General features: G+C 48.5%; 1 protein-coding gene across 8 annotated transcripts in view; it reads right to left on the bottom strand.

Annotated features, from left to right (window-relative positions):
* The window catches only part of DNMT3A (DNA methyltransferase 3 alpha), a 2,120,215-nt gene that overhangs the window by 553,608 nt on the left and 1,538,695 nt on the right, over positions 1 to 27,912 (bottom strand). For all 8 annotated transcript variants that reach the window (XM_078650037.1, XM_078650035.1, XM_078650036.1 and 5 more), the window contains one exon: positions 18,810 to 18,922. In XM_078650037.1, the coding sequence (XP_078506163.1) occupies positions 18,810 to 18,922 (113 nt within the window). The remainder of the gene's footprint in view (positions 1 to 18,809; positions 18,923 to 27,912) is intronic.

Below are 27,912 nucleotides of genomic sequence, written 5' to 3'. Positions count from 1 at the left end.
ACCCATGATGGGACGAAGGGGGTCCGTCGGCCCCTATGGTGCCGTCAGGGCCAGCAGCGGCCGGCACAGTAGTGGCGTCACCTCGGCTTCAGACAAGATCGCCGCCTGTCCAAAGGGCCGAGAGGGGCTCGGGGAGCCCCAGCGAAACTCCCGCTACCCCACAGGGACTCCCGCAGGAGTTTGCGGAGAAGCAGAGGTGCGGTGGTCCGAAGTAGGGACCCCCGAAGGGCCGCACCCCAACGGCACCACATCCTCCAAGCCTGGAACCGAACCAGTCGGAGCCGCCGGCGACGCCACGGAGGGCCCGCACACTGCAAGGGATCCGCTGACGTCCCAGGAGGGGAAGGAGGAGGAGAAGCCAGCGAGGCTTGCAAAGTCGCCACATGTCTTCATCAGTGATCTCGACGCCCCTGCAGCAGGAAACGGTGGATAGTGGGACGATACGTGGGGTGGCATCACCCGCGGAGAGCCCACACCCCCAACAGCCCGGAAACCAGCCCTCGGGGACAAACTGTGACACTTACCGACCGGTGAGCGACACTCATGCGGCGTAGGAGAGGGACGAGGATGGCGGCTTTGAAAACCTTCCGCAGAAGCTGATTGAGGTGATGAAGCCAATCTGGACATGCGAGCCGAGAGAAGTTCCATCCGGCGCTCCCGCAGCGACTTCGGCTTAAACTGCTGGCACGGCTCCCAATCAGTGGAGTGATGTTTCCCTAAGCACCACATGCGAGTGAGGTGATGGTCTTTCGCCGAAATCAGGAGTCCACGAGACGAGCACGTCTTAAAGCCCGAAGCTATCCGCACACTGTTCCCACAAACACACGCAATAGCCAAAGGGAAAGGCCTGGAGCACAAACCGGATCCGTGTTTGTTTTGTTTTGTTTTGTTTTTGCATTTGTAATGCGCACAGATACCCACAAAGGGTTTCCCGGCGCCAGGACTGAGAGGCCGAAAACACAGAGAGCAGCAACAGTCAAAGACCACAATTATTTATTAAAGAGCCAAGTTTTAACGTTTTTCTTAAAACTGGCGAGGTTATCCTCCTTACGTAGGGCTAAAGGGAGGGAGTTCCAAAGAACTGGTCCCAGATGGGAGAAGGATTTTCCCCCCACTCGGGCCAGTTTAAATCTAGGAACCACAAAATTTGCTCCATTTAAAGAACGGAGGTTGCGTGCAGGAACGTGGGGCCTAACCAGTTTTTGCAGGTACTTTGGTGCGGTCCCTGCCCTGATCTTACACATGTAGGTCAAGGCATTGAACCGGACCCGGTTCTCAACCCTCAGCCAGTGCAGGTCCCTAAGGTGCTTCGAGATCCTTGCTGTCCTAGGGATCTTACACAGCAACCTGGCTGCGGAGTTCTGGACCAGCTGTAACCGCCTGATCACGGCTAGATTGGAACCCAGGTATAAGATGTTACCGTAGTCAAGCCTGGATGTAATTAGTGCATTGACTACGGTCTTCTGGGTATCCACAGGCAGCATCCAGATAATCTTCCGCAGCCATTTGAGGATCGTGAAGCAAGTACCAGCCACTTTATTGACCTGCTGTTTCATCGATAGTGAATCATCGATGCACACCCCTAAATTTCTAACCTGGGTAGCCGGGATGGGGAAAGCACCCAGGGATGGCGGCCAATGGGTACCCTGCCACAGATCTCTGTTTTTACCTAGGAGAAGGATCTCCGTCTTTTCCCCGTTAAGCTTCAGCTGGTTCGTTGACATCCAGCTGAAGACTTCCTGAAGACCTAGTTTCAGCGCAGAGGGGGATGAAGGCTCTGAGTTGGTAAGGGAAAAGATAATCTGCGAATCATCCGCATAGGTCATGAGTTCTAGACCTACTCGCTCTGCTAGATCGGCGAGGGGGCGGAGATACAGGTTAAAAAATAGCGGACTCAAAATTGAGCCCTGAGGCACGCCATGGGGTGAAAGAAAGGTGTCCGACTGGGCATGTGAGGACGAGATCTGAAACGTCCGGTTGCTCAAGTAAGATCTAATCCAATCCAGCGCTGTCCCTCCGACACCATCCTCACTCAGTCTGGCAAGCAGTCTGTTGTGTGAGATGGTGTCGAAGGCTGCGCTCAGATCAAGCAGGACAAGAGCAACCGTTTGCCCATCGTCCAAGAGTCCCCTGATCTTTTCGGTGACTCCCAGGAGGGCGGATTCGGTGGAGTGGCCCGTTGCACACGGAAAAGGAAAAAACTGACGTAGGCGCACCGGGGTGGCACTTATTTGACCTCGCTGACATCACGTACGCGGACAACGCTGGGCAGAGTCGCCTGATGCCTTCCCCCGGCGCGCAGGGTTGCTGTGGCAAAAAAAAAAATCCGGATCCAGTCTCACGCCTGGTGATAATTCTACGTTAAGGAATCTGCAGCTAGTAGTCTCTATCAGAACATCAATATCGATGACATGATCGGTCTCCGAGCCTACAATGGATTGCTCAAGGTCTCTGTCCAGTACGGACATCTGTGTCTTCTGAGCCAGATGAACATTTCTCTCGTATTTGCAGAGACAGCACTGGTGTTATTGTTTAAATGTTCTGCATTAAATACATGCTGCAAGCCATATAGCTCCGAGGTACCAATGATGATATACTTGACAAAAGGTACTATCAATGATGGAACTGTTATTGAATGTGCCACAGATGGCAAGGTCACTGACGAAAGGGTCGACACAGTTGTCAACGTCGCCGATGCAGTGGTCATCTACGACGTCAGTGTTGCAAGACCTTAATCTTATGAATCAATAATGATGGGCTTTCCGTTGATGGTGAATACTCGCCGCAGGCGTACAGAGTGCAGTCATCTACACGTCACTGAAGATCTTTGATTTCTTCTTCATGAACGGAGTGAAGTCTTTCCTGCGATCTTCAATGAGGACTTCGTTGACAAGTCATCAATGGTTGAAGAGGCCCCTTCGATATAGAAGGTTTAGGAGAAGCCAATGAAACACCCAAGATCTTTGATGTTTTTTTTACTTTTCAGGAATCTTACTATCCACGTCACAAGTGTGCGCTTCATGGACAGGGTTTCCTTGTAGGGATGAAGAGAATCTCTGATGATGAGGTTCTGACAGCTTCTAACTGTGCTTTTTTTCCTTGGTAAGAAATGCATTTTTAGTGGACACAGTGCCTAGATAAAGTACACTCAGGATGTGCGAAGTTCTTGCCACTCCATTCTTCACAGTGTTGTGATTGTATTGTGATTGTATAGATTAGAATACGGGTTTTGTCAGCCATATGTATATATGCCCAAGGGCTCAGCCAGCCAAAATACCAAAGGGGCATAAGTACTGCTCATCTCTTGTAGATGGTGGTGAAAGGGACCCAGAGGAAAAGAGCTGAGAACCCAAATAAAGTAAGAATTTGCAAATATGAAGGTAAGAACAGAGCTTGTATGATTCCCTTACTGTCAGCCTGACCGCAATGGAAAATCTGATCAGCCCAGCCTCTCTGGATCTCTGGGTCCTTTTACCTCAATGGCCAGAGTGCGAGCCTTATAATAAAGTGAATGGACTACATTTAGAGAATATTCCATTTTATTTGAAGAGTAGGAGCCACTGCTATGTTAACACTGATTACTGAAGATTCTGAGACCGACAACAGGGAATATTTAAGCAATGTGAATTGAAGATCCTGCAGCTAGAATGTCCCATTTAAGTGGCTCACCTTCACACCCATTTCTATATGCGTTGCACACTGTATTGTGCTTGTGGAACATGTGTGTGTATGTGAGTGTTCTGTAAACCTATACAGCTAGATGTGTGATATCGCAGAACATTAATACAAGGGTCATGGATGCTTTGATCATGGAAAAGGTATGCAATATTGTATAATATAAGGTAATGAGATAAGTCATTAGATATTAATCTTTAAGATATGTACCCAGGTCCTTCATGTCCAAAATGGTTTCAGGAGATGTAAGATGTGCTTGTTGAGCAGGCTATGACTAGAGAAACTCTACAAGGTGTGGGTTCCCACCCACAGGTGAACTTGTTTCAATGCGCCAGCGATGAATGTGAAGATAAGGTTATTGTAGCCCAGCAAAACACTAATTAATGTGTAATTGGATCAGGGGTACCGTGGAAACAGCAAAAACCTTATTTTGTTATTCACAGTATCACACACACTGTACTAAGAAGAATGAACACTTTAACATTAAAAGCATTCATTACTAGAGGAATAATGTGTTTCTCAGTACATCTAAAACAACTATGCAGTATATTACAAAAAACGCAAGAAGGCATGTTTTGAATAACGAAAATGAAATGAACATTTCTAGCATTGTTTAAAATTACACTGAAAATGTAATCTAGAACCTAACACCCCAATTCCTACTTCAATGTGCTATTCTACAGTGTTCCCTGTTAAGGGCAAACAGCCACTACGATAGCAGTCAGTCGGTCGTAGTGTTTCAGTAACTTGAATGACGAACCTACGGTACCGCCTTATCTGGTAAAGACTAGATCTAGCTGTAGATTCCTTACCTGAGAATTTCCCAGGCATCAGACTGGATCCGGAAACATTTTGTGAGCAATACCTCTGCGCGCCGGTAGGTGGTGTCCGGCTTCGTGTGAGTTATCGGCGTCGTCCACCTCGAAAGTGACTTCCACAGCACCTATATAGGTGCCACCTTGGCGCGCTGACGTCAGTTGCTTTTCACAACTTTCCACGCCAGAAGCAAGGAGCCATGAAGAACACTGTCCACTGGTGTGGAAAACAACTGACCTGAATGGGATCAGCCTTGTTACTAGAAATACATTTGCAGAGTGGCAAGGTGCGGGTTGGGGTGGGGGGTTAGTTAAGAAATCTGCGGCTACATATAGTCTCTACCTGATATGGCGTTACTGAGGGTAAGTAACTTGTTCATCTAATAGAGACTTCTAGCCGTAGACTCCTTAATGTACCTCTCCAAACCCAAGGAAGTCAACTGCGGAGTACCCCAGGGATCTTCACTCAGCCCCACGCTCTTCAACATCTACATGGTGGTCCTCGCCGCCATCGTCAAACAGCATGGGCTCAGCACCCTATCCTACGCCGACGACACCCAGCTCATCCTCTCGCTCACGAAGAACCCCGAAGACACCAGACTCTGTTTCCAGGAAGGTATGAAGAATGTGGATGAAGGACAGCTGCCTGAAGCTAAACTCAGAAAAGACCGAGGTCCGAGGTCCTCAGTCCCTGCACCTCCGCCTGGGAAAACACATGGTGGCCCACCCACCCCTACAGACCACACTCGGAACGTCAACATCATCCTCGACTCCTCCCTCTCCATTAACTGCCAGATCAGCGCCGTCGCCTCCACCAGTTTCAACTGCCTTCGCATCCTCCGTAAGACCTTCAAGTAGATCCACCCCAACTGCAGAAGGAGTGTCACCCACGCACTCATCACCAGCAGACTGAACTACAGCAACGTCCTCTACGCCGGAATCAACAGAACTCTTCTGCGCAGACTCCAGACCATCCAGATTGCCGCAGCCAGAATCGTCCTCGGGAAACCGCGCCATGAGCACATGACCCAACACCTAGGAGGCCTCCACTGGCTCCCCGTCGAGAAGAGGATCACCTTCAAACTCCTCACCCACCCCTAGAAATCCCTCCACAACATTAGACCCAAATACCTCAACGAAAGAGTATCCTTCCACGCACCCAAGAGGAACCTCCGCTCCGCCGACCTCGCCCTGGCAGAGGTCCCCTGCATCCGCAGAAACAGAACTGGCGGGAGAGCGTTCTACTATATCGCAGCCAAAACCTGGAACAAGCTCCCTGTGAACATCAGATGCTCAACCACCCTACACACGTTCAAGGACCTCAAGACCTTGCTCTTCGCCTGATCCGGAGCTGACCTCCCCCCCTCCCCCCCCCCCGGCAGCGCCTTGAGACCCTTACAGGTGAGTAGCGCGCTATATAAACCCCAGATTGATTGATAGTTAGATACACAAGCAATACCATCCCTGGTGGTGGGTCTGCGGACCGATTTTACCCAAGGAAGTCATCAACAGCCAACTCCCCATATTCATCGAAGAGCACAACATCCTCGACTCCTCCCAATTCAGAAAAAAAAACAGTACGGAAACCGCCCTCCTTGCCGCAACAGACGAAAACCGTACCTTACTGGACAAAGGAGAAACAGCAGCCCTCATCCTCCTCGACCTATCAGCGGCGTTCGGCACAGTCTCTCAGCGCACCCTAACATGCAGACTCCAAGACGCAGGGATCCAAGACAAGGCCCTCGACTGGATCCGCTACTTCCTCTCCGGCAGAACGCAGCGGGTCAGACTCCATTTCCTCTCAGACCCTACATCTACCACCTGCGGAGTCCCCCTGAGGTCCTCCCACAGCCCTATGCTCTTCAACGTCTACATGGCTCCCTCGCCCCCATCGTCAGAACCTACGGACATTGTGTCATACGCAGACGACACCCAACTCATCCTCTCCCTGTCCAACGAACCCAACACCGCCAGACACAACTTTCGAGAAGGCATGGAAGCCGTCGCCAAATGGATGAAAAACAGCTGCCTACAACTAAACACAAACAAAATGGAAGTACTCATCATGGGCCCAAACCCAGACGCCGGGAACGACACCAGGTGGCCCCCCGCCCTCGGGAGCCCGCCCAACTCCACGGACCACGCACGCAACCTGGGAGTCATCCTGGACTCAGAGCTCAAAATGGACTGCCAGATCAACTCTGTTTCGTCCTCCTGCTTCCACACCCTCTGCCTCCTACGTATGACCTTCAAATGCATCCCCCTCGAACACAGAAAGACCGTCACTCACGCCCTGGTCACCAGCAGGCTCGACAACTCACTCTATGCCGGAATAAACAAAAACCTCACCCACAAGCTACAGTACATCCAAAACGCCGCCGCAAGACTGGTCCTCAACCTGCCAAGCCACTGCCACATCTCCCAGCACCTGCAAACACTCCACTGGCTCCCCATCGAAGCTAGAGTCACCTTCAGGATGCTAACCCACACTCACAAGGCACTCCACGACACCCGACCAGCATACCTAAACAGCCGATGCAAACTCCAAGCACCCCAAAGGACCCTACAATCAGCCCAGCTCTCCTACGCCGTGGTCCCCAGCACCAGAAAGACCTGATCAGGAGGCCGTTCCTTCTCTTTCCGCGCGGCCAGTGCCTGGAACGACCTTCTGCTCCACCTCATACAGATAACATCGCTCCCCATCTTCGCAAGAAACCTTAAAACCTGGCTCTTCGATAGACCCCCTACTTGATGGACTGGAAGCTGTGAACCCCCCCCACACCGACCAGCGCCTTGAGACCCTTACGGGTGAATAGTCGCGCTTAACAAACACCTGATTTGATTTGAAGTCCTGCAGACCAAATGGGCCAAGTGACCATGTCTAGAGACCTGACTGTCCAGAAAGTAACGTTTGGTTAACGTGTGCAGGGAAGCCCACGCTGCTGCCTGGCAGAAGTCTAGAACCGTAACTCCATGTGCTAACACAGTGTTTGCAACTTTAGTGGAATGAGCTTGCAAACCTTCTGGAGGTTGCTTCTTTGCCAATGCGTAGCAGATTTTGAGAGAGCACGACCCATCTGGAGATGGTCTGCTTCTGCAGAGCCCGACACTTCTTCGCACCAACATACCCCATGAAGAGTTGGTCGTTCACCCGCAACTCGTGTGCAGGATCAAGGTAAAATTACAACGCTCTTTTTGTGTCCAGACGGTGGAGTTGCTCCTCTTCTTTAGAGGGCTGTTGAGGAGTGTAAAAGTTAGGCAGGATGATGAATTGGCCTACGTGAAATGGGGTGACGATTTTCAGTAGAAAGGAGGCCCTTGTGCGGAGCACCAGTTTGTCAGGACAGGCTGAGAAGTAAGGCGGCATAGATGACAAGGTCTGCAACTCACTCTACAGGCAGATGTAACAGCCACAAGGAAGGCTGTTTTCAGTATGAGAAGCCTGAGGGGACAATTGTGGAGAGGTTCAAAAGGAACACACATTAAAAAAGACAAGACCAGATTATGGTCCTACAGTTGCAAAATACATGGTGGAGGAGTGAAGAGATTGCTAAGACCATTTAGAAACCTATGTACATTAGGGGACTTGAGTGATGAGGGTTGGTCAGGCAGCTGCAACAAGGCAGAAAGAGCAGACAGATAACCCTTAAGGGTGCACAGGGAAGAGCCCTGCTGGGCAAGGGAAAGAATGAAGCGTACGTCTTCAGAAAGAGGGGCAGAAAGAGGATCAATGTATTTTTCTGCACACCATGACACAGATTATTCAAAACAGCAGAAGTATACCGTCTTGTTGGAGGGATGGATGGCTGCCAAGATGACATTACAGACTTTGGGAAGACTGTCGAAAGCTGTCAACTGTCAAAACTCAATCTCCATGCAAGAAGGCGGAGACTGGACAGGTTTGGGTGGAGAACCCTCCCCTGCTGCTGCAAGTGAAGATCCTCCCGAAAGGGCAGTCTGATCAGATGGCCATGCTCAATAGCTCGGGATACCAGACTCTCTGCGCCCAGTCCAGAGCAGCAAGGATGACTTAGGCCTGGTTGTTCTCGATCTTTTTGAGAACTCTAGGGAAGGTGTGGTATAGAGGGAAAGGCGTAAGGATGCCTGCGCTCCACTCGAAACAAAAAGCATCTCTGAGCAAGAGCCGCCTTGAAAACTCCAACACGCAAAACTGCTGACATTGCACGGTTTCGACAGAGGTGAACAGATCAAACTAAGGCTCTCCCCGATGTAGAAAGAGACCTTGTGCCACCCGCCAGATGGAGATGCCATTCGTGATCCACTAGGCATCGATGGCTGAGTTCATCCACGCGGACGTCCAGGGAACTTGCCAGATGTTGAACCACCAGGGATATGCACTGCCGTTCTAGCCATCTCCAGAGGCGCAGGGCCTCTTGACAAACAGTCCACGACCCCACCCCGCCCTGTCTGTTGTAGTACCACATGGCGGTGGTATTGTCTGTGAACACTTGCACTAGCCTTCCCTTGATGGAGGTAGAAAGGTTTTCCATGCCAGTCGCATTGCACAGAACTCCGGCAGGTTGATGTGAAGTTCGGATTCTGCGGGAGACCAGAGTCCTCTGATCTCCACCTCTCCCAGATGGCCGCCCCATGCCAGGAGTGGCGCATCTGTCACTTCTGTGAGATCTGGTTGCGGGAGGGACGGTGTCTGTCTCTGACCCAATCGCGGTTTGTTAGCCATCACTGCAGATCTTTTGCAGTTCTTTCCAAGATCTGGACCATGTTGAAAAGGTTCCCCTGGTGCTGTGGCCATTGAAACTTCAGGTCCCACTGAACAGCCCGCATATGTCATCAGGCATGGGTTACCAGCAAAATACAGGAGGCCATGAGTCCAAACAGTCTCAGGGTCTGCTTCACCAAAATCCAGGACAGAGGCTGAAACATCAGTATCAAAGCCTGAATATCCGGACGTCGCCGCTTAGAGGATAAGCCAGCAACTGCACTGCGTCCAGAACAGCTCCAATGAGAGGGAGCATGTGAGAGGGAGAAGGAGGTTTGCTGTAGTCTGGAGGTGGGAGACGACAGCTTGGGGCATGCCCGTCTTCAATAGTCAGTCATCAAGATAGGGGAAGACTGGTACCCCTGATCCCCACAGATGAGCTGCAACCATCGCCATCACCTTGGTGAACACCTGAGGGGCGCTGGTAATGCCAAAAGGGAGCCCAGTGGACTGAAAATGTTTGTGAGCTATGTAAACCGCAGATAGTGCTGGTGGGCAGGCAGGACGGGAATGTGGAAGGAAAATGTTACTTACCCAGTAAGCATCTGTTATTGGCATGCAGAGCTGTAGATTCACATGCTGTGCATACTCCTGCCATCTAGTGTTGGGTCCGGATGTTTGCAGGTTGTTTTTCTTCGAAGAAGTCTTTCCAGTCACGAGGTAGGCGTCTCCTCCTTTCGGTGAAAGTGCGCATGGGCATCGACTCCATTGTTAGATTCTTTTCCCGCAGAGGGTGAGAATGGAGTTTGTAAAGGTAGAATAGAGGTGCCCATGCGTATGTGTGTAAGATATAAAAAAGAACTGCAACAGTTATAGGTGCCCGGGGAGGCGGGTGTGCGCATGTGAATCTACAGCTCTACATGCCAAGAACAGATGCTTATTGGGTAAGTAACATTTTACTTTCGAGGCATGTTAGCTGTAGATCACATGCTTTGCATAGACTATACAGCAGTATTCTCCCAAAGCGGTCCCTAACCTGTAGCTGTCGCAGTTGTTTGAAAAAGTGTTTTAAGTACTGCCTGGCCTACATTAGCTTGTTGCCTCGCTAACACATCTACACAATAGTGTTTGGTGAATGTGTTAGGTGTAGACCATGTTGCTGCCTTACAGATGTCAGCTAAGGGAACATTCCCTAAGAAGGCCATAGTAGGCCCTATTTTGCAGGTGGAATGTGCTCTAGGGGGTTTTGGTAATGATCTTTTTGCTTTTGTATAACATGTTTGTATACATTTAACAATCCATCTTGCAATACCTGATTTAGAAATGGGATTGCCTTTGTGTGGTGGAGAAAAAGCGACAAAGAGCTGCTTTGTTTTACGAAAATCGTTTGTTCTTTCTACATAATATAGTAAAGCTCTTCTAACATCAAGTGTGTGTAGAGCTCGTTCTGCTACAGAATCAGGTTGAGGAAAGGACACAGGAAACTCAACTGATTAATTGATGTGAAAAGCAGAAACCACTTTTCGCAGAAATTTGGGATTTGTTCGAAGAACCACCTTGTCTTTATGAAGTTGAAAGAAAGGCTCTTGGACAGTTAGTTCCTGGAGTTCGCCAACCCTCCTTAGGGAAGTGACTGCAATAAGAAAAGCAACCTTCCATGAAAGAAATTGTAGTTGACACTTGTGCATTGGTTCAAAAGGTGGTCCCATTAGCCTTGTAAGGACTATGTTCAAGTAAGTTCCCTACTGGTGCAGGTGGAGCTCTTGGTGGTATTACTCTTTTTAGCCCTTCCATAAAGGCTTTAATCACTGGTACTCTGACTAGAGATAAGTGTTGTCTGTTTTGTAGATATGCAACTACTGCTGCTAAATGCAATCGAATGGATGTGTATGCTAGTCCACATTGCTGTAGGTGTAATAGATAACAGATGATGTTTTGTACTGAAGCATCAAGGGGATTGATATTGTTATTGTTACAATATATAGCAAAAAGTTTCCACTTTACTGCATAACATTGCCTAGTAGTAGGTCTCTTAGAGTCCTTTAGGATATTCATACAGTCTGGTGGTAAATGTTAATTATCAAACTATGACTTCAGGAGCCAAATCACCAGGTTGAGTTCCTTGGCACTTGGATGCCTGATTTGGTGTGGAACCACTGACAGCTCCAGCAGGGTGGTGAACCAGGATTGACGTGCCCATGTGGGAGCTATAAAACTGAGTGTGAGGGATGTTTGCCTGAGCTTCCAAACTACCAGCGAATTGAGTGGGAGAGGCGGAAAAGCATAGGCAAATATCCCTGACCAGTTAATCCCTAGGGCATTGCCTTTGGAGAGGGGGTGCGGGAACTTGGAGGCGAAGCTTGGGAATTTTGAGCTGTGGCAAACAGGTCTATGTGAGGATATCCCCATTCCTGAAATTAAGGAAGAAGAATTTGGGGATGAAGTTCCCACTAGTGGATTTGCTGTATCTGTCTGCTGAGAAGGTCTGAAAGTTGATTGTTTACTCCTGGAAGGTGTTCTGCTAGGAGATACATTTTGTGATGTACAGCCCATTTCCAAATGGCTTGTGCTAGGCATAACAGCTGGAGAGTGTGTCTCCTCTTGTTTTTGTATGTAGTACATAGATGTAATGTTGTCTGTGCGGACTAAGACGGTTTTGCCAATAAGGTGAGTTTGAAAGGCTTTGAACGCTAGAAACACTGCTAGTAGCTCTAGGTGATTGATATGTGACTCCTGTACTTTGGAGTCCTTAATCGTTGGATTGTGTGAGTCTGTAGGTGAGAGCCCCAACCAGTGAGCGATGCGTCTGCTGTTAGCACTGTCGGTGGAGCTGGGTCGAGAAAGGGCCGCCTTTGGATACATTTTGTTGGTTCCACCACTGCAGAGACCGATGGGTGCGACCGTCCACCAACACTAGATAGGTTCACTGACCCTGCAACTGGTTCCACTGACTTGCTAAGCATTCTTGAAGGGGACGCATGTGAAGTCTTGCGTGGGGAACAATTATAATGCAAGATGCCATCATACCTAGCAGTTTCATGAAGACTTGCTGGCAATGATTGGTTGGGCTGAAATGGAGTGAGAAGGGACTAAATAATCTGAATCCTGACTGTATTGGGAAAGGCTAGAGCTTTGTGAGCATCTATCGTGGCTCCCAGATAAATTTGTGTGTTGAAAGGCTGTAGATGAGACTTCAACGCATTCACTGTAAACCGCAGTTGGTGAAGTAAGTGAATAGTGGTTTGAGTGTGTTGGAGACACATTTGGTAAGTACTGGCTTTGATGAGCCAGTCGTCCAGTTATGGGAAGACATGGATTTGTGGACTACTCAGATGTGCTGCGACTACTGCCAGACATTTGGTAAATACCCTGGGAGCAGTGGTGACTCGAAACGGTAGTATTATGAATTGGTAGTGGTGACCCGCTATGATGAATCTGAGGTATTTACGATGAGCGGAATGAATTGGAATGTGGAAATATGCGTCTTTTAAGTCTGGAATAGACATAACATCGCCCTGCTGTAGAAGTGGGAGCACTTGTTGAAGTGTTACCATGTGGAAATGCTCAAGACAGTATGTAGAGGTTTAGTTCTTTGAGATCCAGAATACGTCTCAAGGAGCCGTCCTTTTTGGGGATGAGAAAGTACAGTGAGTACACACCTGTCATTGATGTTGTAACGGCACAGGTTCTATGGCTCCTTTGGAGAGGAGAGACTGGACTTCTTGCTGAAGTAGATGTAAATGATCTGGTGAGATTTTGTGAGAACGTGGTGGTATGTTTGGAGGATTATTGGTAAGCGCCAGGCAATAAACTTGTTGGATAATTCCTAACATTCACTTATCTGTGGTGATAGATTGCCAAATGGTGAGGAATTGCAAAAGATGGCCCGACAGGTGTTAAATGATCGGGGGTGGGGGGGAGTGTAGGCAAGTCACTACTTGTTGGGGGAGGGTGAATTACGCTGTGCAAAACCCTTGCCTCGACCTTTGTTGTTGTTGCCTCTATATCCTCCTCTAAAGAAACGCAGTGTAGAGGAATATTGACTGTTGCCTTTGTAAGAGGTGGCAGTATTGTCTGAGGACATTGTTTTCGACCCTCCATGTTAGAAGGAGACCTGATTAGAGGGAGACTGCAGAGCTCCCATAGACTTGGCTACCTCTGCGTCTTTTTTTCATCTTTTCAAAAGACTTCTCTATTTCGGGCCAGAATACATGTTCCATTCTCAAAAGGAGTATTTAAAATAGACTGTTGGACTTCTGGTTTGAAACCAGGAATGCTCAACCATGCATGTCTTCTTAGTAACACACTAGTGTTGAATCTCTCTAGATGCGTTGTTTGCAGCATCTAAAGCACTTCCTATTGAGGAATTGTATATGAGCTTCTCTTCCTGGACTAAATCTGGGCTTTTGCTTTGCGCTCATCTGGGAGGTGTTGTAGCAACTGCTCCATTTCATCCCAGTGTGCCCTATCATACCTGGCAAGCAGGGCCTGGGTGTTGGCAATGAGCCAATGATTTGCTGCTTGGGCGGCTACTCGTTTACAAGAGGAGTCTAATAGCTTTGACTCCTTGTCTGGAGGGGGAGCATCACCTGTAGTCTGGGAATTGGCTCGTTTACGGGCATTAGAGACCACCAAAGAGTCTAGTTGTAACTGTCCTTTAATAAATACTGCATTTGAGGGAGCAGATTTATATTTTTTATCAATCTGGGGAGGAGAATGCGAGCCCGCAATGGACCTTTAAAGATGTTGTTGGCATGTCTCATCATGCCTTTAAGCATAGGTAGAGTGTGACTAGTCCTTTGTGTGGTACTGTGCGTTTCAAATAGGAAATCTTCCTCCCCCATGATATTCTGCAGCTCTAGCAAGTAATTCTAGATATCCTACATTGTCGTCAGGAGCGGAAGGCTTTGTAGGGTTAAGATCTGGGTACTTACCTGTAGGTGAATCTGTGTGATAAGCCTTCCAGGGGTCTATTGGTAAAATATTGGCCCTCCCCCATCTCCATCATCATTATCAGGTGGTGGTGAGTTAGTTGGGGTGATCAGTAAATGATGCAAAGGTGTTGGCATAGGGGAAAGTGGTAAAAGAGGAGGAGGGGAAGGGTTAGTACCCACATTCTTTCTCTTAAAAGGAATTGAGAAAGGTGCGTCCTCTGACTCAGGTTTGCGTTTCTGAGGTGACTTAGTAAGAACACGTCCTGTATCTGGATTTATATAAAGTCCCTTTTGTTTTGTGTCCGATTTGGGTATTGGGGCGTCAAAAATCGTATCCTGCAGCTTTGGATTGACAGTTTTAAGTTTCGGAACCGAGGATTTCGGTGCTGGAGTAGAATCACTTTTCGGCGCTGAAGGTTTCGGTGCCCAAGGAGGCTTTGTTTTTAGTGTCAACGATTTTAGCTCCGAAGCGGTTTTCGTCTTCGAGTCTGAAGGTTTCAGCTTGGTGCCAGATTTCGGACTAGATACCGAGCCAGAAGGCTTAGAGATGTGTTTTGGTGTCGAGCCGGAGGGTGGGGCGTCGGAAACATCTTGTCGGTGCAGACTGTGGCCCGAAGGCGGGGGGGTGTTACCGAAGCCTTTTATTTCTGCTGAGTTGAAGTCTCGGTTAAGGGGCGTTCGGTACTCACGTTACGTTGACCTTGTTGCAAGTCTTTTTCCAACTCTGAGTCCGATTCTGGAATGGAGACAAGTTCCTCTTGTTCTTCCTTGGCCCCTTATGCGCCGAATTCATGCTCTGTTTCTTCGCCGAAGATGTACGGAGTATATTCGACGTTTTGACTCTGCATCTCGAGACGTTGAGCCCGACGATCACTGAGCGTTTTCTTCTATCGGAACGATTTGCACGCGTCGCAGTCCTGTTCGTTGTGCTCCGGAGACAAACACAAGTTGCAGACATCGTGCAAATCGGCGCGTGTATACTTCGCGCGGAACCGAGGGCAGAATTTGAATGGAGTCTGTTCCATCGACTGCGAAGTGGACCAACGTGGTTAGGCCGGACGGACTTTTCAAGATCTTCGATCAAAATAGAGGTTTTTCTTGACGGATACGATATGCGGAAAAGTGGGATACTTGTTCAAAACAATACCGACGTGGGTAGAGTGGATTGCGTACCGAGGGGAACCCGCAGAACGGCTTAGAACCAGAGCACACCAATACACGTCCGAACCCGACGGCGGAAAAAACACAATCGAACAATGGAGTCGATGCCCATGCGCACTAACAGCGAAAGGAGGAGTCACTTACCTTGTGACTGGAAAGATTTCTTAGAAGAAAAACAACTTGCAAACATCCGGACCCAACACAAGATGGCAGGAGTATGCAAAGCATGTGATCTACAGCTTACATGCCTCGAACATAGGTGTCCTACAAGTCCAACGCTGCCATCCAGTCTCCTGGGTCCAGGGCAGACAAGCCCTGAGCTAATGTGTGCATTTTGAATTTCTACTGAAGAAGTTGAGGGGCCGCAGATCTAAAATAGGATAAAGGCCTTTGTCATTTTTGGGAACCAGAAGGTAGCGGGAATAGCAACCTCAGACTACTACTGACACTGGAACTCTCTATGGCTCCATTGGCCAAGAGAGCCACGACTGAGGAGAAGGGACAGACGATCCTCCATCAACCGCTCGTGAGATGGTGGCATGGAGGGAGGGGTAGTCGCAAAGGGAAGTAGCCTCTTCGGACGATTTGCAAAACAAACTTGCCCGATGTGCTGGACTGCCAGTGGAGCAGGTGATGGTGAATCCTGCGTTAAACTGGATGCCCAGGTGGACAATGGGGCAGATTAGGAGGGTTTGGAGTCTGCAGGTGCTGGAGTGGCAGGGTGGACTGACCATGCCGCTGGCTGCCTGACCCACAAGGTCTGTGGGTACCGTGCACTCTACAGAGACTGGAGAGCATGTGCTGATCGGTGGCTGGGAGGGATTTGGCGCAGTTGGAAGCCCCTTCCGTAGCCATGAAAGGATCAAAAGGCGAATGGAGGGAGATGTGGGGCCACAGAAGGCACAAGGATCTGGCTGCAGTCCGACTATCCTTGAAGTGCTCCAGGGCCGAATCCGCCTCGGGTGCCATCAAAGGGCATGCCCATAAGAGAGGATTGGACATCCCTCAAAAGCAGAGCAAGTTTCAATATGCATACGCGAGTTCAGCATGTCTGCTGTGCAAAGAATTCTTGTTTGATTTAACAGACTAAATATTTGCTCCATATATAATGCAAATCTAGCAACACATCGGACACACATGATCCTTAAACAATGTTTGGAAAACAAGTTTCTGCAAATATTTGTCATTTGCACATCACCACGTAAAGTGTTCTGAGTGGTTTTGTTACTATTTAAATCTTTGTTTGCATCACACTTCTGAATTTCAAAACTAAAATGTGCTTCCGTAATTCTTGATACACTTTGAAATGTTTATAGTTTTCATTTCTAACCTATTTAACTGTTAGAAAAAAACCTCATATCTTACAGCCTTTTGTTTCACAATGTTTGCAAGACACCTCACTTGACAAAAGCCATTAGTAAGAGAAAGAAAAGTATACTCCATATTCAAGGATAAGTTAAGCAGCAATTAGTAAAAGGACAACTGACATTTGACCTCTGTCTTTGAACAGACAGCAAATGGGTCAAGATGAAAACAAGATTTAAACGCATCTTTATTGCTCATTCAGTTTCTGAATGAACACGACACCTGTTCCTTTCCAGCTCAAGTTCACTCGCCAGAACAGATCTAAAGGTCCTAAAAATAGCTTGACCTGATAAAATCTTACTCGCCATAGCGAGTGGGCGAGTAATATTTAGAGGCCTAATACCAGTATCTGGAGAAGTATCCAGTCCGCTGGCTTCACCCAGTTCCTCACAGCAGTCCATGTTCGGGTTTGCCTCATATGGGTGGCATTCCTCAGGGTCCAACAACCCCTTCCATTCCTCCTAGTGTCCTAACCCAAGGGAAAAGGGCTCAGGCTCCGATCTAGGAGGCAAGGTTCCTGTTGGCGCAAAATACGGTGTCGGGCGACACTCCTCTGGCTCTGTACCGGAGTTGGGGATCAGAATGGGGATGGCACCTCAGGTGGGTGCTGGTAGGGTCGGCCTCAGGACTGGCATTGGGGGAAGGTCGAGACAGTATAACCGGCACCGCTCTGATGTTTGGGTCTCGACTGGGGCCAGAGCCACAGACATGGAACCAGCAGGGGCACCTTCAAATGACGCGGGCCTGAAGACACACCGGTAGGGTAGGGCCGCCCACATATGAGGAGCACGGTCTCATAAAACTCTTTTAGTTGGGAGGGGTCACTCCGGCTCCCAAAAAGTCGAGAAGGCATGGCGTCGGTGCAGGCTCTACCACGAAGCCAGACATTAAATGACGATGCTCTCTCATCTTGTCGCCCAACAGACGAGGAGAAGTCAAAGACTTCTTCGACAATTAGTTCTTCTGTTGAGACGTACCCGAATGTCTTGAGGATCTGGAGTGGGACGGGGATTACGGACCCCGCGACTGCTCCCTTCCCCGCAAGGCCTTAGGATTCATGGAGTGGCGTCTGAGCACGACTTCAGTTCATGGTCGCACTAGAGACACTACGGCATATAAGATGTGGATCTATCACTGACATTGGTCAATGACAGCCTTCGCAGAGCTTGAAGCCAGCTTTCCTGGAGAATATCCCTGCCACACCAGGATGAAAAACCTCAAAATTATTTGACAAAAAGTCGAAAAATTCCAGTCAAACTGACTGAAGGAGTAGATCTTCTCAGGATCAGCCATGCTGACGCGGAATGAGAAGACCTGACATCAGTGCGCCGAGGTGGCACTTCTATAGGTGTTGCAGATGTTACTTTCGGTGCAGATGACTTACGCAGAGCAGAATGATGCCACCTACCGGCGTGAAGGAGAAATGCTCACAAAAAACTCTTCTGGATCCAGTTTGATGCCTGGGAAATTCTACAGCTGGAAGTCTTTATCAGATAAACCAATTTCTCCTTATGCGTCTACAAACGAATAACCATTGCTATACTACTTTTGGTCTCTTGAAAACAGAAGATGCTCTGGCACTGTCCACATAGAACACTGTGGGTTTTACCTTCAATAATGTTCTCTTGTTGATCCCTCTGGCACTCTCCACTGTCCTTCCTATGTTTTGCAGCATCAATGAAGGCCACCAAATGTATTGGGCACTCTCTGGACCATTCAACACGACTACCTGAGCTTCATCTACCATAGTTCATAGTTTGGCCTAAAGATAGGTGCAATGCTTACTACATGTGTGGAGTTCTGCAATTATTGTAATCAGTGTTTGCAAACCGTCTGTCTGGCAATATGACTTTTGACTGTACATAGCAACACCTTTGAATAGGACTGCATTTTATGTGTTACATACCCTGCTGTGGTAATGCTCAAGCCACTGAATATATCAGTTAAACTTGCGAATTATGAACTCCAGATATTCAAAGTAGGTAACAATGTTGCATGTCATGTGTCATTTACATCGACCCTTTTTAAATAATAGCCCCCAGCTACTACATTTTTACCAGATTCTACTTTTTTAAAGGCTGCTAAAAGTGCACCATTTTAAATATACCCTATCTTCTTTATAATTTCACTTCTATGCAACTAGTAAAAGATTTGTCCATTTCATGTTGTTTTCCTTACCTACAACAGTTATTGTTTCCACACATAAGGACTTCACGACCGCCACAGCATATTGTGCAGTAGGACTGGTAGCCATCATCGTCATACTGATACGCACACTCAAGGAAACAGTTCTGAGACAAAATGAAATATATTGAAAGTTATGTTTGAGAGAGAGAGAGAGAGAGAGAGAGTTTTCACAGAGTAAAAGCTAGGTTGGAAACGAAAAGAGAAAGCACAAAATTGTGCAGGGGTAAAGCTTTATAGTGAGTGAAAGACAGTTACAGAGTTCAACCTCAAAAAAACATACGTTTAAGAGAAAGTGTCAAAGATAGAGAATATAGGAAGAGGAAATTTGAAGAGTGAGAAAGAAAAAATTAGAAAAAATAATGTGTGAGAGATGAGAGCAAGACAAGTAGCATTTAAAAAGCAAGTGTTGTAATGAAAGAACAAGAGTTACAAGTGTAATCAAAAGCATAGTGTATGTGTGAGGATGGGGTTTCACCTGGAGTTTGAAAGTTAGCACATTTGAGTCTTCATAAGTGAGCAAGTTTAAAATAAAGTCAAAATAAATGAATGTCTAACTATCAAAAACAAGCAATCTCTTTTCAATGATACTATGCAGCGGTACCAAGGTTAACATTGCACAAAAGTATGTGCTTAGACAAATGACGTTTTAACAGACTATCCCTCCCTGCCTGCTGCCTTTTCCCCAAACCGTCCAATTCTCAATCGGTTAATTATAATTCTTTCATAATTTTTTCCATTTTCTACTACATTTCCGGATTCATGTTTGTGTCTTTCTTTCTTACATATAATTTTTTATTATCATTCTTTGCTCAAATTTTTTTTTTTTTATGTCTTTTCTTCTAAACTGTGTTCCTACTCCATCTAACCTTCCCTTAATTTCCTCTCTTGAGTACTGCCTTCATTGCCCCTTTATTCAAACGTAATTCTGGTTTTACATGTTTACCTTATTTTATGGCTCACACTGCCCCTGATTCTCCGATTTAAATAAAGTGTACTTATTATAATAAGGGTTCTCAAGCACCAGTAATTTCAAAGACTCCCAAACTCTGAATATTCCTGCCCAATAGTGGAAGAGCCAAACAAATTCTTTTTCACACACCAGTATGGCTATAGTTGCAGACATGAGCCTCAGAATACTAGGGAAAGGATGTCATCCTTGCTCAATATTCAGTACAATAAGGCTTTTTTTCTATAGGATGGTCAGATGCTAAAAGAATACAGAAGCAAGCATTAGACTTCGAGACAGAGGAGGGTTGCATTTACCAAAACCATTTTAGACAGCCAACCAAGACTGTGCATAAGTCGTTGTAAAACCAAAAGACAACTGCAGTTGTGTGCGCCTGATGTTCCCACTCATCCCAATATGTTACACCTCCAATGCACCTTCTCTCATGAACCAACCGTGCTGTCATCAAAGTTATCATAGGTGGAGTGCTCTGAGCTCAAACCAAACTATCAACTCTAGGAAGAAAACTTAACATCGTAAGAACCCGTTCACTGTATATGAGAGAAAGCTTTTAATGGTGAAAGAGGTCCCTGCCAGAGTATGCACCGAAGAGTGTTCTCTTTTTTTTTCCTGGGCCATGCAAAAGGAGTTTCCTGTTTGTCTGCGGAAGATTGCAGAATGTTGCAGCCCAGCTTCTTACTTGCTCCGATCCTATCCCTCCCGTACTGAACTTCTTACAATGGCGACCAGTTTCTTAAATTAACACCTTCAATCACATATATAGACCAGAATACCCCAAAGATATTTTAGACGGTGGTTTGTAATGTGACTGCTGGAATAACATGGATAGCTCCTCTAATGGTTAATAGTACTAAAAAACAGACTAACGGTAGACTTTGTGCTATACCAATACCAATAACATAACATACATGTGCCCCAGTGGGAGAACTGGGATCATCCAGCTAGTTTTTCCTGCAGGTTCCAAAGGCTCGCAAACCATGGACTGAAGGAAAAGCATTGCATGTGATTTCCCACAGTTGTGCAATGTCCTTTCACTCTCTCTCAGTTTGTTTCCCCACAAAAACCTCTTTCAGAAACAGCCAAAGACCTAGTAAGACTTTCTCCTGTCTCCCTGCATCGCACAACTAACTTAAGGGAGTATCACACTGTCATATTAAGTGATAACATATTACAATTTGTCGTAAAATAACATTAATTTGCAAATGTTCATTTTTTCACCATTACACGAAGATACAATAAATGCTACATCATCCTAGAATTTATTATGACAACCTTAAAGAAAAACTATACAGTACTGCAAAAAAAATTACCAAAAGCATATTCTAATTAAAATTCATTGCATTTTGAAGCTGTCAAGTTTTTAAACATATATAAAAAACGGATCAATGTGACTATTGTGAAATCTTCGTTCGTTGCATTAGTTAACAATCGGAATACAAACATCAATCACAGAACCTTTTTGCTTAACAATGAATACATTTTACATAGTGCTTCATATTGCACTTATGCGATTTCTAAGGGAAGTAAACATGTATGGCTACTACAGAATGTAACAGTCAGTTAATCTACCTTAAAAAGATGGGAGGCAAAACGGACCTTGCAAGGATTACAAATTGGGACCTGCAGCGCACAAAAGATATCAGCAGAGTGTGTTTTACCCTGTGAGTCATGTTGCCGGCGTAATATTCAACAGTACACTGATAAAAGTACATTTTGTGGATTATCTTTCCTATTGTTTTTTCTAAAAGACAAGTACTACATGGCAAAAAAGGAATACGCACAAATGCTGATGACTTGAAGTGAAACTATGAAGATGGTGAGCGTTTTACTAAATGGCAGTTCTCCCTTACGGTATTTTAAAAATATTTTTATTATCAAAATGGAGAAACATAGAAAGCTATGCTCGACATGATAGACAACTCTAAATGTTTTCATGAAAAGGAGTAGTTTCTGTCCTGTAACTCCAGTTCTGTAGTAGGGGTATCTCTGTTATAGTCATAATCTAGTGAATAGTCCCGCCCATGTGCGTGGACCCCGGAGCAATCAAAAATAATCTCTTACAGTGTCGAAAAATGCAAAACTGCACAGACACTTACGAGAGAATTTAAAGACAGATAATGCAGCCTATAAAAGCTACACTGTCCAGTACTTCAACTAGAAATTCCACCACAAAATCCACAAAACAGCAAAGCCTGTACAGATTTCCCTTGCTTTAACAGCAAACACCCTCTGGAATGATAGAGAGGAGAACCTGGACAGACAAGCCCCATAGGCTGCCATTATGTGGCTCAGAATAGGATACTGTGCCTTTAAGAGAACCTTCCAGAACTTCACAGTATCCCAGAATGCACTGCAGGTCCCAGTTACTTAGTTCTTTTTGAAGGCGTAACACGCCAGACCTGTAGCATTCCTTACATGAATATCTCTCTCCACCGGGGAGGAGGGCGGGCGCTTCTGACTATAACAGAGATACCCCTACTACAGAACTGGAGTTACAGGACAGAAACTACTCCTTCTGTAGTAGGGGATCTCTGTGTATAGTCATAATCTAGTGAATAGAATGGCAAGCCCATCCCCACACCAAAGCGGCGGTGGAGAAACGAGAAATAACACCACTATTATGCGAACAGATTTCGCAGCGAAGCCTGCCCAACCTGAGCGTCTGCCCTGGCATCAGTATCCAGGCAGTAATGCTTAGCAAAGGTATGGACCGACTTCCAAGTGGCCGCCTTGCAGATTTCTGCAATGGGAACATTACGAAGCAAAGCCGTCGTGGCAGCTTTGCCCCTGGTGGAATGAGCCTTAGGTTTGCCCCCTAAGGTCTTATCAGCCTTTTGGTAACACAATTGTATGCAGGACACAATCCACCTCGAGATGGACTGCTTAGAGGTAGCAAGACCCGTCCTGACTGATCCATAATTGATAAACAATTGGTCTGACCTACGAATATCCTTGGTTTTATCCAGATAAAATTTCAACACCCTCCTAACATCCAGGGAATGTAAAGACCTTTCCGCTGGAGATGAAGGATTCTGAAAAAACGTAGGCAAAGTTATAGTCTGGTTGACATGAAAATCAGAAATAACCTTGGGAAGAAATTTAGGGTGAGTACACATAACAACCTTAGCAGCATGAAATACAGTATAAGGTTCTTGGCAACACAACGCCTGAATTTCACTCACCCTGCGGGCCGATGTAATGGCCACGAGGAACGCCGCCTTCCAGGACAGGTGCTGCAACTAAGCCTTATGAATAGGTTCAAAAGGCTCCCTCATCAATCTGGACAGCACCACATTCAATTCCCAGGAAGGCGAAGGAAGCCTGACAGGAGGGAATACTTTCTTCAAGCCTTCCAGAAAGTCTTTGATCACAGGGATCTGGAAGAAGGAAGTCTGTGAAGGGCATTTCCTGTAGGCAGTCAAAGCAGCCAGATGAACCTTGATGGAATGGACATTAAGGCCAGACTGCACCAGATGTAGTAGATATGAAAGGATGACATCCTCCTTGCATGTCGTAGGGTCATAGTTCTTGGACTTGCACCGGATGCAAAACCTCTTCCACTTGTAAGCATAAGAAGTCCTAGTGGAAGGTCGCTTAGCCTCCTTCAGTATGTCCATGCAATCCTCTGGGAGATTCAGATGGCCATATTCTATCTCAGGAGCCATGCCGCCAAACTCAAAGACGAGAGGTTGGGGTGCAACATCCGCCCCCCGAACTTCGTGAGAAGGTCCGGCCTGCACGGCAGCTTCATGTGTGGAAGGAGAGACCGGTGAAGCAGGTCCGTGAACCACCACTGTCGGGCCATTCCGGGGCAATCGGAATCATCCGCGCCCTGGACTGGGACAGCTTGATGAGAACCGTCGGAATCAGGGGAATGGGTGGAAAAGCGTACAGAAAGCTGTTCGACCAGTCGATCCATAACGCATTCCCCAGCGTCCCCGGCTGGTAGTACCTGGAGGCGAAGTCTCGGCATTTGCTGTTTTCGGCGGTGGCAAACAGATCTACGTCTGGAGTTCCCCACCTTGCGAAGACTTCTCCTAGTACTTCGTCGTTCATGACCCATTCGTGGTTTTCCTGAATCAGTCTGCTCAGTTCGTCTGCCTGAACATTCTGCACACCTGGCAGATGGGTGGCCGTTATCGTCAGTCCTCGGGCCAGAAGCCAGTGCCAGATCGCCTGCGCCTCCTGTGACAGAGTGCGCGATCTCGAGCCCCCCTGCTTGTTGAGGTAATACATCGTGGTCGTATTGTCAGTCTGTACAAGCAGAGAGTTGGTCTGGAAGGACGGGTGAAAGGCCTTCAGCGCCAAGTGAACAGCTCTGAGTTCCAGGAAATTGATGTGGTACGTGGAATCCGTCGGGGACCACGTCCCTTGAATCTGTAAGTCTCCGGAGTGCGCTCCCCATCCCTGGAGAGAAGCATCCGTCACGATAAGTCTGAGTGGGAATGCCCTTGTGGAAGGGAACCCCTCTGAGGAGATTCTCCGCTGAACACCACCACTTCAGAGACTGAAGAGCATGCAGAGACAGTCGTATCTCGTCGTCCCAAGATCCTCTCCTCTGGTCCCACTGATCTTCCAAGCACTCCTGCAGCGGTCTCATGTGCAGCCGCGCATGTGGCGTCAGGAAGATGCAAGAGGCCATCGACCCCAGTAGAGAAGACACCGTCCTCACTGTCGTAGATGGAGTGGCCATGAGAGCCTGAACCTTCCGAAGGAGTGATAATCGTCGCTCCTCCGAAGGAGACACGCTTGCCGACAGCGTATTGATGGAGGCTCCCAAGCACTGAATGCACTGGACCGGAGTCGGGACAGACTTGGACATGTTGATGTGCAACCTCAGCTTGTTCAACAGAACGCACGTCTTCCGGAAGTGCGCTTGAGCTTCCGAGAAGGAGGAGGCCTTGATCAACCAATCGTCCAGGTACGGGTAGACAAACACCTTGTTCTTCCGCAGGTGTGCCGCTACCACTGCCATGCACTTTGAGAAAGTCCTGGGCGCAGACTTCAGCCCGAACGGAAGTACAGTGTACTGATAGTGATTGGTGCCGTCTTGAAATCGCAGGAACTTCCTGTGTTTGTGTGCAATGGGCACATGGAAGTATGCATCTTGTAGGTCTATGGCACACAGCCAGTCCCCCTGTTGCAACTGAGGGTAAATCTGATGCAACGACAGCATGCGTAACTTTTCTCTGCGAATCCACTTGTTTGCCTGTCGCAAGTCTAGAATGGGCCTGAACTCGTTCTTGTCCTTCTTGCGGACCAGAAAGAACCGGGAGTACAGACCTCTTCCTCTTTGAGACAGAGGTACGTCTTCTATCGCCCTTTTCCTTAACAGGATATCGGCCTCCGCCTGGAGCTCGCGCAGCTGATACCGCGAGCTGACCGGAGGAATCGATGGAGGAGGGCTGGTGAACCGAAGACTGTATCCATTGCAAACAATATTCAGCACCCACTTCTCCTGAGTAATTTTTCTCCACTCTGCCAGAAAAAATTGAACGCTTCCCCCCACCGGAGCGGGTAACGGATGAAGGGGAAGTAACCGCTCAGGGTCGAGACCCGGCCGGGCCTTTGTTCACAGTAGAGGACTGCTGTCCACCTCTACCCCTCTGGCGTTTTTGAAAGGGTCTCCGGAACTGCTGCTGTTGTTGTTGCTGCTGTTGTCCCGAAGACTGTCCTCGTCCTTTCCCCTGCGAACCGAACAGTCTCTGGAACGGGCGGTAGGGCTTCTTTTCTTTGGGCTTCTCCAAGCCCACAGCCGTCAGGGTCTCCGCCTCAGCCTTCATGCGGGCCATTTCATCATCGGCATGTTTTCCGAACAGTGTTTCTCCGGAAAAGGGCAGATTGGCCACCCGCTGCTGTGCCTCAGGCTTGAGTGACGTAAGTCTGAGCCAAGCATGGCGGCGCTGGTTGACCCCGTGACAGTAACCATGGGCCGCCAACAGCGAGATATCCGCAGCGGCGCTGATGACCTGGTTTGAAATCAGCATCCCTTCCTTAACTATTTCTTGGAAGTCCTCCCTCCTGTCGCGTGGCAGAAGGTCCGCGAACTGTTCCAGGGAATCCCACAGTGCACGGCCGTACCGCCCCAGCAATGCCGAATCGCTGGAGGCTTTCATAGTTTTGGAAGAAGTCCCACAAGCCTTCCTTCCAGCCGAATCAATCCAACGGCTTTCTTTATCAGGCGGCACGGTGGAGGACGGGGAGGTAGAATGTAACTTCCTGGCCGCCGTCACTATCACGGGAGTCGGGTACTGGGTCCATCCGCAGGAAGGCTGGGTCCGAATCCGGTGCCCTGTACTTCTTCAGAAGTCGGGAGGGAGCGGCATTCACCACCGCAGGCGTAAGGAACAGCTCCTCCGCAGGTTCGACTAGTCCTGGCACCAATGGCAGCAGAGGGCGAGACAGATGCTACTTGTGAAGTGTCTCGAATATCACGGACGTCGTAGGTGTAGGAGCAGTCACCGTGATACCCAATTTGCGCAGCCCCCCTCAGGAGAACCTCCTGGAACATGCCGATGTCGTCTACCGGAGACACCCTTGTCTCCGGGGAGTCCGATAAGGTAGGTGAATATGAGCGAGTCCTAGAGGAGTCCGTACGGGACCTGGATCCTCGCCTCCTATGGCGATGCCTAGATCTAGTGGAAGACCTGTGTCTACTCCTCAATCTTCCTTTCCGTCCGGAGCGCGACCGTGATTTCCTAGGTCTGGGACGCTCTGCCGGCTTCCCCGGGGCGGGCGTCTTGGGCTTGGACGGGACCTGCGGCTTAGGAGTCCCTTTGGGAGGGGTCGGAAGCCTGGGCAACGAGACCGACCTCGGTGGAACCGGGGGTGGCCTCTCTGGCACATGAGGCCGAGGCACCGGTGGAGGTGGTGGAGGCAGAGGAGGCAACGGAGGAGGGGTCGGAGCCCTCGGAGGGAGACCCCTCGGCAACGGAGGCGGGGGTGTAACATGCTTCTGTGGAGTATACACCTCGGAGTACACCGATCCCGGTGATCCGCCTTCCTTTCCAGATCCGGACTGTGGAGAGCCTCCCACTGCATCAGGCCTCTCACCACGATTCCTCGACGTCTTAGAACGGTGACCAGACGGCGAGCGTAGGCCCCTCGACGTCGAGCGCCTCTTCGGCGTCGACCGTCTTCCATGCCTCGGCGTCGACCGCCGTCCATGCCTCGACGTCGATCTCGTCCGCCTCGACGACGACCTCTTGCGTCTCGACGACGACCTCTTGCGCCTCGACGACGACCACTTGTGGCTCGACGGCGACCTCGACTGCCTTGACGGCGACCTCTTCCGCTTCGACGGCGACGTCTTCTGCCTCGACGGCGACCTCTTCCGCCTCGACGGCGGCCTCGACGACGAGGATCCCTTCGACGACGATTGCTTCCTCTTCGCCGACGGCGAACGGCGGTGTCGCCTCGACGGCGAGCGCCGACGCCGGGCCCGTCGACGTCGATCACTCGACGTCGACGAAATCGTCAAAGGAGACTTCGACGGCGGCTTGTGTAACTCCCTCGACGGCGACCGTCGACGTTTCTTCGACCCAGAGCCCTGGGGAGATGGGGAACAGACCGTAGTCATCCCTCTCGACGTCGTGGTCAGTGCCACCGACCCCGACGGAGAATGGGAAAGTTTGCTGGTCCTCCTGTCCCTGGGGAGCCCCCCAGAGGCCTCAGCATGGGCAGAAGAAGCCCCTCCAGACCCACCTTGCGCCTTCAGCCTTCTTTCCTCGAGGCCCTGAAGCCTGATCTTCTGTCTTTCCTTCAGGGTCCTGCCAGAGAAGCCTTGACAAATCTCACACTCCTCAGGGATGTGGGAAGAGGGAAGGCAGAGGATACACACATCATGGGAATCTGATTTTGCCTTCTTCCTGGAGCACTCCGGGCATTTGTCAAATAATGCAGGCATATTTGACATCAAAAGGGAGCAAAAACCAAGAAGAACAGCACTAAAGTACTCGAAATTACAATGAAAAAACACCAATAAACCCTTGAAAAGGGAGAGCTCAATGCTCCAGGGTCCTGCTTGCAGGAGCCGGAAAAAAGAACTGAAAGTAACTGGGACCTGCAGTGCATTCTGGGATACTGTGAAGTTATGGAAGGTTCTCTTAAAGGACACAGTATCCTATT

Source organism: Lissotriton helveticus, chromosome 6, assembly GCF_964261635.1.
Source record: "Lissotriton helveticus chromosome 6, aLisHel1.1, whole genome shotgun sequence".
Lineage (NCBI taxonomy): Eukaryota > Metazoa > Chordata > Amphibia > Caudata > Salamandridae > Lissotriton > Lissotriton helveticus.
This window is presented reverse-complemented; position numbering and strand designations above follow the sequence as displayed.